The sequence below is a fragment of the Crocodylus siamensis genome, chromosome 4 (assembly GCF_052110815.1).
Source record: "Crocodylus siamensis isolate JL-2025a chromosome 4, ASM5211081v1, whole genome shotgun sequence".
Classification (NCBI taxonomy): domain Eukaryota; kingdom Metazoa; phylum Chordata; order Crocodylia; family Crocodylidae; genus Crocodylus; species Crocodylus siamensis.
The window spans coordinates 151,597,260-151,613,818 of NC_143398.1; the positions used below are offsets into that span (position 1 = coordinate 151,597,260).

The 16,559-nt window shown below is 42.6% G+C and overlaps 1 protein-coding gene across 10 annotated transcripts in view; it reads left to right on the forward strand.

Moving 5' to 3' along the window:
• TANC2 (tetratricopeptide repeat, ankyrin repeat and coiled-coil containing 2) overlaps positions 1–16,559 on the forward strand; it is a 780,830-nt gene that overhangs the window by 686,879 nt on the left and 77,392 nt on the right. For all 10 annotated transcript variants that reach the window (XM_090044146.1, XM_090044147.1, XM_090044150.1 and 7 more), the window contains one exon: positions 15,638–15,746. In XM_090044146.1, the coding sequence (XP_089900272.1) occupies positions 15,638–15,746 (109 nt within the window). The remainder of the gene's footprint in view (positions 1–15,637; positions 15,747–16,559) is intronic.

Here is a 16,559-nt window from a genome sequence, read left to right on the forward strand (position 1 = left end):
AGCTCATTCCCTGCCCTCAGTCGGGGAGCTGAGGTCAGGAGCTCCATGCTGCCAGGGCAGGGGGACATTGTCCCAGCCCGGGTTTCATCACTGGAGCCCCCTGGCAGCAGGTAGCTCGTGGGGGCAGGGAGCATTCTCCCAGCCCTCACCAGGAGACACTTGTCTCCTGGCCCCATGCTCCCTGCCAGCCCCTGGGCTACCACCCAAGGGGAGACTGAAGCACCCCCTAGCTACTGCAGGGGACAGAGCAGGGTTGGAGTAGCCTTCTCTGGTCTCCCAGATGCCTGCACGTGTAGACGCCTGCCCAGGGTGGGTAACAGATGGAGCAGCACTTGCATGTGTAGACGTGCCCACTAGCTCCATGAGAATCAAAGAATGCATATTGTTCCTTGCTGAACCATAATTTTGGTTGCTGCTGTGCACTTAGAACTGACTTGACCTACATCTTTGTCACTGGATTTCCAAGACAAGCCCTTATAAGTTCCTGATTGTTCTAAAATTCTTTAAAGCCACTGCGTTTTTACATGGCTTTTATTTGGGGGCTACCATTTTAGCACTTGCTTTCAGGTAACTTTATGGATAAGTTACTTGGAGTGCAGGAAAAGAGCATGTACAGTGGATAGTCCTGGTGTCTGGTTCAGTTTAGTTAGTCTGTAGGTATCTGCCTAATGGCATCACATTACATTGATTGCTCCTGATATTTTGTAGCTGACTAGTGCCCAGACCCATTGAAAGCAATACTCTTGGAGAATTATTTACTCTCTGGAATAGAAACCTCTACATGCTGCACAGGTTTCTAAATACAAAAGTTGTTCAGTAAAATGACCCATCTGTGACGCTAGGGAAAAGGTTCATCTTCATGAGAAATTTATCAGAAAAAACATGGATGCTTTCTGAAAAAGAAAGTTCCCTAAATTATTCTCATTGTGACCATTCCTTAAATCCAAAGATCTATCTACTAACTAAAATAACTTAAAATAGTTTATTGCAGGAGAGACTCTGCTTTTTCTATTGTTTTGTATTTTTCTATTGTTTTGTATTCTGCGTGGTCACTTACATCAAATGAAGTAAGCTGTTGCTTGCAAAAGCTTATACATCTCTGATTTAGTTGGTCTTTAAGGTACAACTCTACCCTGTCTTCTGCATTTACCATTTACACAGAATTAAATGAGAACAGAGTGCTCAAAGAAGCAGGCCCAGCATATCTATATGGCTAAAATAAATGTGTCTTAAATCCAAGATTGTTGAAGGACAGAGTTTGGAGAAGCCATTGTTACTCTCTCTACCTTGCCCATCATATACATATGGTATTAAATATTAAACATGATATTCCTGTGATTATACTTTGCTTAGAGCAATATGTATTTACGTTGAACACAAAGTACTCTGCTCGTGGCAGCCAGTGAGTCAGCTGAACTGGTTATGAGTTAAACCAGGATGCAGAGATCAACTACTATCAGAATTAATTTTTTCGAAACTCATTGGGGTCTCTAAATTATTACAATTTCCTTTGTTTCCTTTCTTTTCTTTTTATTGTAAAACCTTTTATTATCATTAATCTAACAGGGGCAGTAGAGTTCTCTATTTCCTCCCTTCCTGATTCTCCTAATACTTTTCTTATCTGTTATTGGTATCTGCCATATTTCAGCCAGGTCAGTGCAGATGCTCCCTTAGATCAAGTCCTGATTAGGATTTGGCTATATTATCCTGAATAAACTTGAAATGTCTCATTTCCCTGGCAGAGCCAAGTGTTAAACATAATACAGTACACAATAACACATAGGGCCGTTGTTGCTGATAGGAATGGAATATTAAACAAAACAGATAACCTTGAGCGAGATAAATATTACATTGGGATCGTTAGCAGTTTTTTGGCCTAATTTTTGCTGAACTGCAGCAGTGTGATGATTGCTGATTAAAGTTATCAAAGAGATGCAAAGAAACTTGGGAACTTTTGCCCTGAATAATAATGTTGCAGGAGAATGTTAATGCCATGTCAACTGAGGGCAGGGAGCCAGCTTCCTCCAAATAAGAACTCATTAGGCATTTACTCAGTAAAGCATCTCTTGATGTTGAAGATCTTGCTAGTTATCTTTTTGTTTTATCCAGTCCTCTATTCTCCTCTCCCTTCTTTTCTTTCTGGATGAAACTGAGAATGTTAGATCCAAGACAGATTAGGCTATATCTGGAGTGAGATTGCTTCAATTGTGTCTGTACTCTTGACCTAGATTTTAGCTCGTGTGCAGAGCAGAGTGCTGGTTTTACTGCTGGATGGTCACATCCTGAAAATGGACGAATGAACTAGCTGATTTTTAGATCCATCAGAAACTTTTAGTCCCACTAACCAATGCTTTTTGTTGATTTGACTGCAGGCCCTTGCCAGGGTAACCCTCCTGTGAATGATACCATTCCTGCTTCTTAAATAGCTCTGAGAGAATTGTATTGGGCATTACCCACCAAGCTTTTGTCTCTCTTGTATGTGATTTCACTGTTTGCCACTTCTCTCAGTGTATATGTGAGACCAGTTGGGATGATAATGAAAACATTTGGGTGATAATGGTACCAGTACACTGATCCTATGTGCGGTTATGTGTTTCTGGGTGAAGTTATACATTACACTCAGATCATACTATATCTATGGAAGGTTAAGTGGTGCGTAAGTTAGAATGTGCTGTGAGCAGCTTCAGATTAAGGATTAATACTGTTTCTTACCTATACTGCTCTGACCTGCCACTGGACTAGGGACAGAAGTTACACATTAACCAGTTTAAGTGATCAGAAGCTAGTTTAAACCTGTAACAGGTTTACCATAAATGCAGTGCACATCAACCAGTTTCAAAATGGCCAAAACTAATGTAAGATAAACCTGTTTAAATATAGTATCAGAATTAACTGATTTGGCTCTAACCAGTTTATGCAACTTCTGTCCCAGACCCCTTCCCACTTGAAGTTAAACCAGAGTCCTCCAGCATCCCAGCATGCTTTGCAGCTCTAGGCTGTACTGTGCTTTCTTCTCCAGAGAGCAAGGCAAGGCTAGCCTCACCCCTCTGCTCTCTAACCCAAGCAGGGGATGTGACAAGACACTGGCTGGCATGGCCCTGTTAAGGCAAAATGGTCAGAGAAAGGGTTAATTCTTCCCTCCTTCCCCTCCCCCCTCACCACAGCTGGGGTCTGCCTGTCTGTGGATGAGCCGTGGAGGTGGCAGTCTGGGCTGGCAGACCCTAGCTGCTGGGTAGAAGGAATGGAGGGAGGGAGGAACTAACCCCCCCCCCACCTCTTTAACCTTAATGGGGCCATGCCAGGATGGCATCTGGCCAAATCTGGCTGGTGGATTAGCAAGGGGATGGGGAAGGTCAGAGTGCCCAGGAGGGGGTTTATGCCCCGGCTCCCTTCCTTGTCCCACCAACAGGGACCACAGCCATTCTGGCATGACCCCACTAAGGCTAAGGGGGCAAGCAGGGGGTTAATTCCCCCCCTCCCACCAGGGGACTGCAGTTGGGGTGGAGCACCCCCCTCCTCCTCATTCCTCTGCCGCAGGGTGGGGCTCTGTTTGGGGCTGCCCGGCCCTAAAGGGGGACTCTTCCCCCCGCTCCTCCCCAGGGGGGAGAGAGGGAAGCTGTTTTCATGCTGGGGGGGGACCCTTCCCCATCCTCCTTCCCCCCCCTTGGCCCCTCCCAGCAGGGCTGGGAGGGGAGCTCTGTGTAGGGCTGCCCAGGCCCAGAGGGGACAAGCCCCCGCAACACCTCTGAGTCAGCCCGGGTAGCCTGCTGTCCAGCCAGCCACCACCTGTGCCTTAACTAACAGGGCTCAGCCTCCCCATCACTGCTGCTGGGGATGGCCCTGCCCCCTGGCCTGCAGTGCAGCTGCTTGGGCCGGGGCTGAGTGGGGCCAGCCCCAGTGGCTGTGGCTCAATGAAAGCTGCGCCCAAGCTAAGCCAGGCAGCACTGGACAGAGCTCCGCCTCCCTGCCCTTTCGGGGGGTAGGGAGAGGACAAGGAGGAGGAAGAGTCCCCCTCTAGTACTGAACAGAAGCCCTGTCCCTGCCCCATGGAAAAGGGGGGAGGAGGGGGAAGAGTCCTCTTCTGGGGTGGGAGCACCACACAGAGCCCCCCTCTCTACCCCATGGCAGCAGGGGCCAGAAGGGGAGGAGGGGGAAGAGCCCCACTCTCCACCCTGCTGCCCTGGGTCAGATGGAGGAGGAGGAAGAATCCCATCTGGGGCCCAGCAGCGAAACTGTGTGCCCTGGTTGCTCGTGGCAGTCAGGGAGCCGCTGGGACAGGCAGAGCTCTCCCCTCCTCATCCTCCCCCGCCACGGGTCTGCTACGCTCCCTCTTCCCCAACCCTCCGAACCCTGCAGGCCAAGGTGGGGGTTTAAAGCCCTCCACAGTCTTACTCAGTTCTGCTGGGGCCTGGCTATGCCCTTTCCCCCTTCAGCTCAGCTTCCCTGTGGAAGGGAAGGGAGGGCTGCTTTACTGCCCCCAAGTTTCTGGCCTGAGCCACTGCAGGCATGTGCCTGCATTTCCAGAATGAAAAGGGAATTTCTATCTACTTGCAAACCAGTTCAATCTCTGCAGGTTAGACTAACCTGCAAAGATTGAATCAGTTCAGGCTCAGGGTTTTTGAATATCTGTCCCTAGAGGGCTGGTGAGCAGGGACATGGCTAGGAACCAGGGGCTGTATCCCTGCTGTGGGTAAGAAGGAGGGGGAACTGGAACCACTGCATCCTGGGATGTGGAAGTACTTCAAATTGCTCATTTTATCTCTTTGGAGTAGCCTGAAGTTATCCTAACATGAGCTAGGTACCATGGCTCAGAGTTAACCTTCAACTGTGGCATAACTTTGAGATGCTCAGAGGGCACTTAACATGAGATAGCAAGCCTTAACATGTGGGTGCTTACATTTTGAGTGCCGTTACTAAGGTCTAAGGGTAACGTGTAAGTTTACCCTTTGATTCATCTAAAGTGGGCTTTCTGGCATCTCAATTTGGCTGAGATAGGGTCTTCATTGAGACCTTAAATAAAGACTGGATGTCTTCCTAAAATATATGCTCCAATGAAACCACATATTGTTGAACTGGATACAGAAATCACTAGGTAAAATTCTGTCATTTGAATATTACAGAAGATTCAGGTTAGGTGATCATAAATGGTCCTTTCTAGTTTGAAACGGTCAGTGACTGTGTTTTTATTGTGCTTAGCACCTAGCACAGTGGTTCCCAGTTTATGATTATGGTCTTTAAACACCACAGCAGCATAATATAATGATTCGGGTAATCCCATAACTGTCTTGGTATGCGCTGGGTGAAAAATGCAACTAGGGATTCTGATAAGGTAGACATCTTGCCCCTTTATATTAGGACTGGGCCTACACTTCCCCAAAACAGGTTGCAATGATGGCACAGTTCTGAGTCCTCAATTGCTCCTAGATTTCCAGGTGGCTTGAGTTCTGAGTATCTTTATTCATCTCTGTGGTACATGATGGGTGCAACAGTTTTTCTTGGCTGTGAACTTTACTCTTCTGAGGTATCATGGAAGCAATTGGCTTAGGAAGAGTCCAGAAAGTGTGGGATAATCCTACAAATAAGAATAGTCGCTGCAGTGATAAGAGAGGGTTGAATTAGGAGGGCTTATATAGGTTTATAGTAAGTGTACCCACTTACGTGCTTTTCCTATTTTTTTTGAGTTGTTACTTGCATGGCGTTTAATTACCTCTGTGCAGTTCACAGTTAATGCATGAGATATATAAATGGGACAAAATTGATCAATTAATTTCAGTGATTAAGTATCCTTTCAAAAATGCACACTGAGTTCTGAGCCTTGTATTTATACTCTGTGTGCACTAGCCAGGGCACTAGATGAAAGCTTTTCTTATTATTTTTTCAGCTAACTGCCACAGTAGACTTTATTTTAAAAGAGACTTTGAAAAATGACTAGTAGAAAATGAGAACTGGTGATTGCTGGAACAGAGATGACTGTGTGCACCGCAGTTCTTATGCAACTGCACTTTGGAGCCTTGAATAAAATATGAATACAAGTCTCCTGGAAAAGCAGATTCACTGGGCACAGTGTCAGCTGTCTGGATTCTGAAATGGTTTCATTCAATTAATGGGAAGAAAAGACATGGCTGTAAATCAGGGAACTAGGAATTAGCAGTGCACAGGAGCACAAAGTAGCTATATTGGGCTTGATTCTCACCCTTTTTCACCACTTTGACAATATAAAAGTTTGATCGACATCCACTCTAAATCCCATTTATTTGGCCTGAGTGACAGAAAGGCAGCTTAGTATAATACAAAATCAGGCCCATAATCTTTGTCTAGCTTATTTTTCCATTTGTGCATTGTTCATTACAAGCTTTGGGTATGCTGGACCTTTATGTCTGAGGATATATGTCTTGTCCCTTTCTATCTGTGGCTGGAAGCCAGGAAGGAGGGTGAGTAAGGAAACGTTCTAGGCAGAAGGAATCTAGTAAAGTGGAAAGTTGGAGCCGTAGCTTTAAAGCTAATATTGCTTTCCTTAAACAACTGGTTCCTTGGTCAATGTTAAAGAAAGCCATTCTTCCTGTGATTCTTTTGATTGATACATGATGTAATAAAAATGACAGAACAGCTCAAATAAAGAGCTGAATTCCCAACCTGCATGAGAAAATCAGTCTTTCCAGACAATGTGCTCAGGAAAGATCTGAATAAATACATTTTACAGCGTGCCTTAAAAGAGGGAAAACAAACAGCCCACCCCCAACCCTCTCTGGCTTTGTTGTACCAAAAGAGGAAGGAAATGTCTCTCCTATCCTGAGGACAGTACAGCCATTCAGAACTGGGTTAGTGGAAGGTTTCCAGTTGATTCTAATGGCTGAGCAGGTGAAATAGAGGATCTCCATTCAGCCAGGACATGGCCCATATAGGTCTTTTGAAGGTTAATTGCTTTCAGTATCTGTTGTGGGTAACAAATTACCAAATTACTAGTTTTGTACATAAGTGTCCATTTCTCTGTTTCTGAATGTTCTGGCCCCCTTGGGTTTTCACTCTCAATCTCTCCACAGATAACTGTATAGTGCTTTTGTGATTTGGATCAATATTTACTAAGGACCACGATGAAACCACGCAATTTATGACCATGCAATTTATGTTTACTGATGTTCTCAAAGTACATTTGAACTTAAGTCTCCAGTGAGCAATTTAGAGAAAGGAAAGCTAGACTAAACTGACTTATTTTTTCAAGTGTGGTACACTAATTTTTATCTCCTCTAATGAAACATTAGAATGTGAAGCCTGTGTGTTTTCCCTGAAAATATATACATTATAGAGAGTAACAGTTCTATCACGAGGCTCTGTTACACAAGTAGATTTTAGCTATTCCTAGTAATGAATTGCAAACTGTTCCAGATTAATGAAAACTATTAATATTTGTTTTCTTATTAATATTTGTGTTTATTTTGACTTTCCCAGGGGCATCTAATTCTTATCTTTTCCCTTAAGTTGCTTCATGTATATGAACCTTTCACCTGATTCTCATATACTCTTTCCCTTTACTCTTGTCTGACAAGTTTTGTAATTTCTCCATCAGCAGAGGCCAGCAAAACAGTAAAATAATCTGTCTTCACAAAGAGTGATTCTCAGTCATCAAATATCACTCGGGTTTGACAAATTTAACATGCAGAAATTCCAATGGGAACTCTTCAGCACAGTGTAAGCTACAACTGAATATGCAAGAGGAAACATGGCAGATGACCCTATGAAATCAGTTTTTAATAATATTCTCACCCAGAAATCTTCCAGTGCCTTTGACCTTCCAAAGCCCTAATTGTAATATCAGGAATTCAAAAATGATATATCAGAAGGGCAACATTTTTTTCGGAAATTTATCTCATAGCTGTTATCTAAGATTTTTCCCTCCTGTTCCCTCACTTGCGAGACCCTAGGGTTCTTGGCTGTACTTATAATTTTGACTCTGTATCATCCTGTTAAAGGCATGTTTTTTTTCCACTGGTGCTAGCATTAAGAGTTCTTGGGTCTTATGCATTTTACCTCTCCATTTCTTCATTGTTTGACCATGAGCTGGAACACGATAGACATGGCTTTCCAAGAGACTGAGCTGTTCTGTTTTCCATCATCCTAATCCTATATGGCAAGGGTTTTCAACCTTTTTGGATCAGTGTACCCCCAGCAGTTGGATGCAAACCAGTGTACCCCCAGTGGCTGAGTGCTGGGGGGGTGGCACATGTCCAAACGTGGAGCGGCAACAGCTGCCATGTGCGATCTTCCCCTGGATGGCAGTATGGGATGGTGCATGGCGGTGTTCTGTCCCCACCTGCACGTACCCCCTAGGGCCTTCTCACGTACCCCTGGGGGTACGTGTACCACCAGTTGACAACCCCTGATATATGGTGCTCTCTCTATAAATATATCTTATTCAGTTAGGCTATAGAGGTGCATTTCTACCCTGCCTTCATCTTAACCATTTACCTTGTCCATTAAAGTCACTGGGATTTTATAACATTTGCGATGCGTAGTTTTTCATAGAGCTCCCACAATTTTTCACTACACATGGTTCTTCTTTACAAGCCACAAAATTTGGCTCAACACTTACACTTATCTTTCTTTTTTCTTAGTTAGCAACTACATCTCAAAACTGTAAAGCAGTAGTTTTCATAATGCAGTGGTTCTCAACCTTTTGCACCTTACGTCCCACGAACCATTCTGGCAAAAAACCCTGGTCCCACCATGATAAAAACAAAACCCCACTTCTGCACTGTTCGAGATATCTGTTGATTCATCTATTTGAAGTACAAATAGCTTTGATTTTTTTCAATACAGCAATGACTTGAAGTCCTACCTACACGACTTCCGCGTCCCACCAGTGGGACGCATCCCACTGGTTGAGAAACACTGTCGTAATGGACTTACACTTAAAGCTTAATCTTTCACAGTGTTTTAGAGCTGTAAATTATCTTCAAAGAATGCAGTAGGCATTCCAGCTCTATACACCTGTTATAATTTCTTCCTTCATCAAATTGTTTTAGCAATTAATGCTTCTAGGTATGTAAACTAACTTGTTCAGATTTATGGTAATTGGCTGCTAGGTACGTATGTTTGTCTAAGATCATTTTATTGCCTTAAGGCCATGTATTTGGATTTTGTCTTCACTAATGTTACATTTCATTTTTTCCTACTTTCTTCAAGTCTCCAGTAAGTCTTTGTACCATAACTCCTGAGCCCTGTGATAGTTATCAACATATCCAGAATACTGAAGCGGTCTAAATAAATTCTTCCCATCCTGAGAATTCTGCTGTAGCCATACCACTTTTTCTATAACTGCATTAAAAAGCAGCAGGAATAGTGAGTCTCTCTGGATTGACATCAAATGGGGCAGAGATTTCACTCCCTACTTGTACTCTACTTTTGGAACTATAAACACATCAGTAGAATCATCCTAATAATTTTCCGAGGAGCTCTGAATTCTTTTATTGTGGCCCAGAGGCTGTCTTGCAATATGCCGTCAGATGGTCTCTCAAAAATCTATAAAAGCTATACATTCCCATTTTTATTTGAGTAATTGGCAAAGAGAAAATATTTAATCACCAGTGGAACTTTGTTTTTGGAACCCACATTGGCAATCCTCTCCATGAAAAATTGATTATCAATGAAAATGGCATATAGGCCATAATGAGACACCGTGATAGCTCTGACATTTCACTTTGTCCCCTCTGTCTACAACATGGCTGTAACTATATCCTTCCATTCCTTAGGCATGTTCTAACTAGATATAAATATAGATTAAAATGCAGTCCTTTGCTACTGCACAATATACATTTTACATTGGGCCAAATGCACCACACTTATTATTCCCAGTTTGAGGTCTTGCGCTTAGAAAATCCAAGCCTTTTGCACTTGCCATTTGCCAGTACATTTAATATATATATGATTTTCTTTCCTGTTTCTTTGCCTCTGTTCCTTCTCCCCCATACTACAAATATCAAATACCACAAGCATTAGTGTTTAGATAGTCTTCCCTGGAACATACAGTGCAGTAGGCTGTTCTTTCTGAGTTTTCGTTCCTAGATCTGCTTGCTGATGGCATGATCCTGCAGCCTAAAATGAACCAAGCAACAGGATGGTTTGTACAGAAACCAGTCTTGCACCATGCCCTTATACATGGTTTGATCATTTCTGGAGTGGGTGTGGAATGTTCTGTTTCCTGTAGATGCACACACTAGCAAATGATGATCAAAACGAGGAGGAGCCCAGTAGAGCCAGAACTTGAATTAGCAAGAATGCAGCTACACATCCCCTTTATCCCAGCCTTCCTGCTGAAGGGCAGTCTGGGAGGAGGAACATGTAGGCAAGAGCTCATATCATGTGGGATGCACCTGTTCTTTCTCCCTGCCTCATGCTCTTTTATACCCTGTCTTTTTATGAGTAAAAGAACAGGTACACAAGGACTACCCTGCTTTGTCCAGAGCACTATGCCTTATGTTTACACTTACCTGTATTCACACTTAAGCTTCTCTGTACTGCCCCTAGTTTTAACTTCTTTGTGCATGTCATCTCATACTGTGCAAAGACTTGCTGGGCCAAGGTCATTATTTCTGTAAGGTGTATTTGTCAATATGGGAAGAGTCTGAATTATGCAGGATTAACATGCAGTAGCACATCCCATTTCTGAGAGAATGAACAAAAGCTTCAGAGTTGGCAGCACTATTAATTTTTCACAAAAAGAAATCTTACATTAAAAATAGAAAACCTTGGATGATAAACTTTGCTGTGATGAAATTCAAAGCAAATCATTTCACTAGGCACCTTGATGCAGACATCACTGCTGCCAATTTCTTCTGAGCTTTAAAAAAGACTCTGCTGTTAGATTCAGTTTTAGTGTTCAATTAACACTGACAGAACAAGAGACTGTAGGTATTTATCAACAAGTCCAAAGTCAATGTTATTAGGCCTATGAAACATTGCATGGTGCTGATGAATACTACACTCAATTCAGCAATGGTTGATACCTGCCTTTTTTTATAACAGCCAGAATCATGTACAAAATTATATTTAGCCATATACATTGCATTACCAGCTGCAGCTGGAAAGCAGTTTGGGAACCAATGCTGGAGCCTGGAATTGGAATTGCACCTCATCTTTGGGTAAAATAAGCCAGGCACATTAAGGAGGCCTGGATATCTCATTAATACTTAGCATTAGCATAGCTGACTTTGTGCTTGAAGCCCTTTCCAAAAGTTTTTTGATTCATCCTCACTAAGCTCTGTGCAACAAGCCAATAAATATCATTAGCTCCTTTTCAGAAGAAAGGAAAAGAGAGGCAGGCAGGTTAAACAATTAGGCCTATATGTTGAGTATGTTGAAGCCCAAAAATAAGGCTCTCAAGCTCCCCTTTCCATTCTAGTGTATGACTATGCCTCTCTCCCAGGAAGGGCAAGAAGCCAGGGTCTCTGAGTTAACTCAAACCACCAACCTTTGGGTTGGGTAAATGTGTTAGTCCATGTCCAACAGATTAGCATTCCAGTGTGAATCAGATTAGCCAGTTGAGATGAATTTGGTACATTAAAGTGATTATGGGTTTTCATAGTCTACTGAGCTGGTATGGATAAAATCGTTACATTTGCTATACTCTTTGAGCATACCTGGATCTAAAAAAGCTCCAGCTGTACATCACAGTCTCTGTTTCCTTTTAATCCATTTTCTTCCTTCCATGTCTCTTTGATCATTTCTGAAGGTTAATCAACAGTGGGTGTGTCTACATGTGCACCTCAATGCGCAGTAGCCTATTTTACTGCACATTAGAGTGTCATGGCAAAAACCGTGCTAATATGTTAATGCGCAGTAAAGTTAGGCTACTGTGCATTAAGGCTAGGGACAGACATTACACATAAACCAATTCAAGTGACCAGAAACTGGTTTAAACCTGTAACAGAACAGATGTTCAGTGCACATAAACCAGTTTGAAAATGGCTGAGACCGGTTTGAAATAAATTTGGTTGAATGTAGTATCAGACTTAACTGATTTGGCTCAAATCGGTTTATTCAGTGTCTGTCCCAGACCCCTTGCTGATTGAAGATAAACCAGACACCCCCAGCATCCTGGCATGCTCTCTGGGCTGGGCAGGGTTTTCTGCTTTACAGCAGGGCTGGCCCTTCCCCTCTGCTTCCTGGCTGCAGCTCCAGCAGAGAATTGCAGGCACAGAGAATCCACCTGGCTTCTCCCTGCTAAGCAGGCATTATTCCCCGCTCCTCTCTGCCTTACGCAGAGACTTCAGCATTAGCGAGCAGACCACATGCTGACTATGGCCTACGTTGTGAGAGACGACAGGTAGACAGGCTTTTTGGAGCTAATCAACAGATAGCTTAATGTCCTTCTTTGGAAGAGCTGTTTAAGAAGAGCTCCATTAGTTAATGGACAGAGGCTTTGTTTTCTAAATGAGTTGATACTCAGTTAGGGGTGATAAACACTCTCTGCTGGGCTGCTTAGGAAGGGGGGAAATAATCAGAGTGTCCTGCCAGGGCCTGGCCATGCCCCACTCAGCTCAGCCCTGTGAAACTAAGGGAGGGCTGCTCTAGCACCCCCCAGCTTCTAGCCTGAGCCACTGCAGGCATGTGCCTGCATTTCTGGGATGTCTGTCCAGTTACTGATTTAGCCTCGCCAGGGTAGACTAACCTGCAAAGATTGAATCAATTCAGACTCAGTACTCTGAACATTACTTTTTCAAGATTATCTTCTTTAAAGGTGCACAGTAGACTGTAAATAGAGTCTTCCAGGGGTAGGGGGGAGCTAAAAGTAATTTCAGGTGCAAGAACCACTACAAAGTTCCCTTCCATTTGTATGGTTTTCCAACCACATGAGTATTGTTCTTTGTTCATGTTTTTCTGTCCCTTATTGCTGTGTGGAAAATTCACACAAATAGGAAAGTGACTAACTTAACACAACACATATGTGAGGAAATCAGTGAAGCTAACAGGTCACAGAGTGCTGACAATTGCAAAATTATACAAACTGAACTGAAAGACGCATCTTTTAGGCTAGGAACAGACATTACATATAACTAGTATAAATAATCAGAAACCAGTTCAAATCTGTAACACAACAGAAGTTCAATGCATATAAATCACTTTCAAAATAGCCAGAACCAGTTTAAGATAAAGGTGGATGGATGTAGTATCAGACTTAGCTGATTTAGGTTAAATCAATTTATTGAACTTCTGTCCCAGATTCCCTTTAGATTCAAGTTAGCACACAATCCCCTAGCATCCCAGGATGCTTTGTGCCTCCCCTGAAAACCTCCCCCCTCCCTTTGCAGGGTGGGTGGGCTAGTCTGCCAGCTGTCTGCTCCAGTGTAGCAGGGAGGCTTCTGGCCTGGGCCACTGCAAGCATAGAAGATCTAGGGTTCAGGTTCTACCTTGCATGGAAAACAATTGAAAATGAGTTTTGTTTCCCATTCTGGTCTGCTAATGGGCACATGGTCATTTCCTGTGTCTGCTACATTATCTGGCAACTAGTCATCAGTCTCTGCTAAACTGAATCCTTACATTACCATGCAGAGTTGAGGATCATTAATAGGGCTCTGAAGAAGTAGCCTGTTGAACACCTGGCCGTGATCACACCTCCTTCATTTTTATTCTAGAAAATTCTCTAAGGATGATCATTTTCTTTAAATTTAAACATTCTGATAAGGCTCTAACATTATGGAAGTATTGTTGCTTTCTATTCCTCAGTTGCATTTAGACTAGTATAAGAAGTCATGTATTTTCCATTATAGTAGTTGTGCTTCACAGTGTGAGGAAGAGCCTATAAATAATTGACTTTTCTCACATATTTCAAAAAAACCCAAAAACAAAAAAACCCCAAGCACATGGACAAAACCTAGTACCACATATTTGTTAATTAGGGTAATTGGATGTGCTTGATAGAAAAAAGGCTGAACTGGCACCTGAGTATCCTGGAGGGTCCCTGTATCAGGGCTGCTGGCTCAGGGATGCAGTACTGCTTGTTGTAGCTCTGCTTTTCAAAGGATGTGTTCTACTGAATCTTTTCATGGAATTTTATTCCGTTTTAAAATATACTGTGTTTCAGTTTAAAATAGGAGAACGGTGTTTGTTTATGGAGAGATTCTCATGCCAAAAATAAGAAATCCGTTTACCAAACAAGTGGAGCACCCAAGTCAAAAAGGTTAAATATTAGAACCTTCTTTAAGGGCTTGTCTCCATTGCTTTATATTTTCTGCTGTCACAGTCACCACGACACAGTGGGTGCAGAAAGCCACCTGTCTGACCTGCTAATGTTCTACACATACTTTGTACAGGAAGATGTGACAACTATGGTTTACTGAGCCACCATCATCTTGATCTACCAACATGTTCAGCCAGAAACGTGTGTGTTATGGTTACAAGTTACATCACAGGTCGCTAAAACTGAAAGAAGTTAATGAAATACAGTTTTCCTTGACAGAACTCTGTGTAGAGTCCAAAGTAACTTGGCTTCCCATAGGGTCAGCTGGTTATCTTCTCCCTTGTTGAAAATGCCTTTATAAATATTAACAGAGAAACAAAAAACCACTTTGTGAAATTGTTTTGCACCAGCATGAAGTTTCACTACTGTTAAGATGATTTAACCATGGAGAACCTGCTCTGTTATTTAAAGGTATTCGATCAAAAATTGATTTTTTAAAAGTATCACTATAAAAAAAAAAGATGACAACTTTTCAAAGTGCAGCTTTACTTTGTAAAGTGACTGTAAAAATAGAACACAGGATTCTATGATACTGTATCTCAGAAGCATAGAGAAGTAGGGCTCAAAGGGACCTCAGGAAGTTATGTACTCCAACCCCTTGCTGAAGGCAGCCAAGCAATTCTATTTCATATCATCTCACATTACAATTAACATGATGTATTTTATAACTCCCAGCATGGTTTGTTCAGGGCTGTGCTCACCAGTAATAAAAGTTCTACAATTAGATAATGTTTTACACATTAGAATTCAGCCTTACTCATTTTCCCAGAGCTGGGTTGGCTTGTAAAAAATAAAACAAAGAAAGAGCACTGTTGTTCTGAAGCTCAGGAGGTAAACAGAAAGCAGATCTAATGAATAAGGGCTTATCCATACAAGAAGGGTTTTTTCGATTAAAGTGGGCTGTGAATTTGCTACTTCAGTTAACTTGCCCTCATAGAAAAGCCTAAAGAAGGTGATATGTATACATCACTTTTCTGACCATACTCACAGCTTCAAATGAGTTGACAAAGAATGAAAAGGAAAAAGACAGTACCAGGTACTGTAGCTGCAAAGTAAATATGAAATGAGGCGGATGCCTCTCATTTAACAGGAATATTTTCCTAGCCTCAGCTTCATGATTCAGCCTTTCTTACATCAAGAGATTAGTGAGATATCTTATAATGAAGTATGCTGGAGAAGTTTGCAGGGATACATCATGATTAGCGTGACACAAAGCAGTTGCGCAGGCTCTGTTTCAACCCTTTTCTGGTCAGAATTGACAATCCTCCTTGGTTTACACTGCAGCTTAATTCCTCCTGGCAAGACAACACATAGACTAAACAACGCCAGTGAAGTTGGAGCTGGAATTTAAAAATGAAGCAGGCTTCTTTGGAATACTGACATTTTTTTTAATTTTATTTCTAGGAGTGGCCACACGTTGCTTGCCTTCTGGTTTTCCCGACAGGAGGGGAAGCTAAACCGACAGCAGACAATTGAGCTGGGACACCACATTCTCAAAGCACACATTTTTAAGGTAACAGGAATTCCAGCCAAGGCTTACCCTTACCCTATCTCTGTTATACACAATCTGCTAGAACTAGCTGTATGAGGTCTTTTCTTGTTGAAGTGTTGCTGCAAGGAATGACATTGCTTCAGGTTTCCAAAACACATGCAGAAAGTTAGCTTTGGAGAGCGGATGATAATTCAGATCTCTCAGAAACCAAATTGCCTATCAGACCATATGTTCACCCATCCAGGCCTGCACCCTTAAAATTATTCTTCTACTGCATAAGTTTTTGTGCTGTGTAGGATGAAGTCAATTTAATCATGCCAGGTTTCCATAAAAGACTGGAATAAGCACATAAAAGGATCTAGACATAAAGAGTTGTAAAGGGCTGGACTAATAGCTTTGATTGTAAAGGAGATAAAAGAGAGTGAAATCTCAGAACATGTCCTGTTTTGTTAAACTGCTGCATACAGAAGAGCAACTCGGGCTGTGCGAACTTTTGGTCCCTGATTTTGATTCAGCGGAGATTCAGCCCAATTTGGTGGCCAAATCTTTGAATCTGAATCAAATCAGGAGACCCTTTAATCTCTCCGAATTGAATCAGAACCCTCTGAATCAATTCGGAGAGATTCAGAAAGATTCAGAGATTCGGACACAGACACAGCTTTAAATTTTTTTCTATATACTTCCAAGGTACCAGGCAGCAGAAGTTGTGAAAGCTGCAATGGTGTGTCAGACAGAGCATCCCCCAGCACGCTCAGCAGCAGACCCGGAAGTGGACCAGAAGCACTTCAGTCCACTTCCGGGTCTGCCAGGGAGCACGCAGGGGGGCCCCTCCAA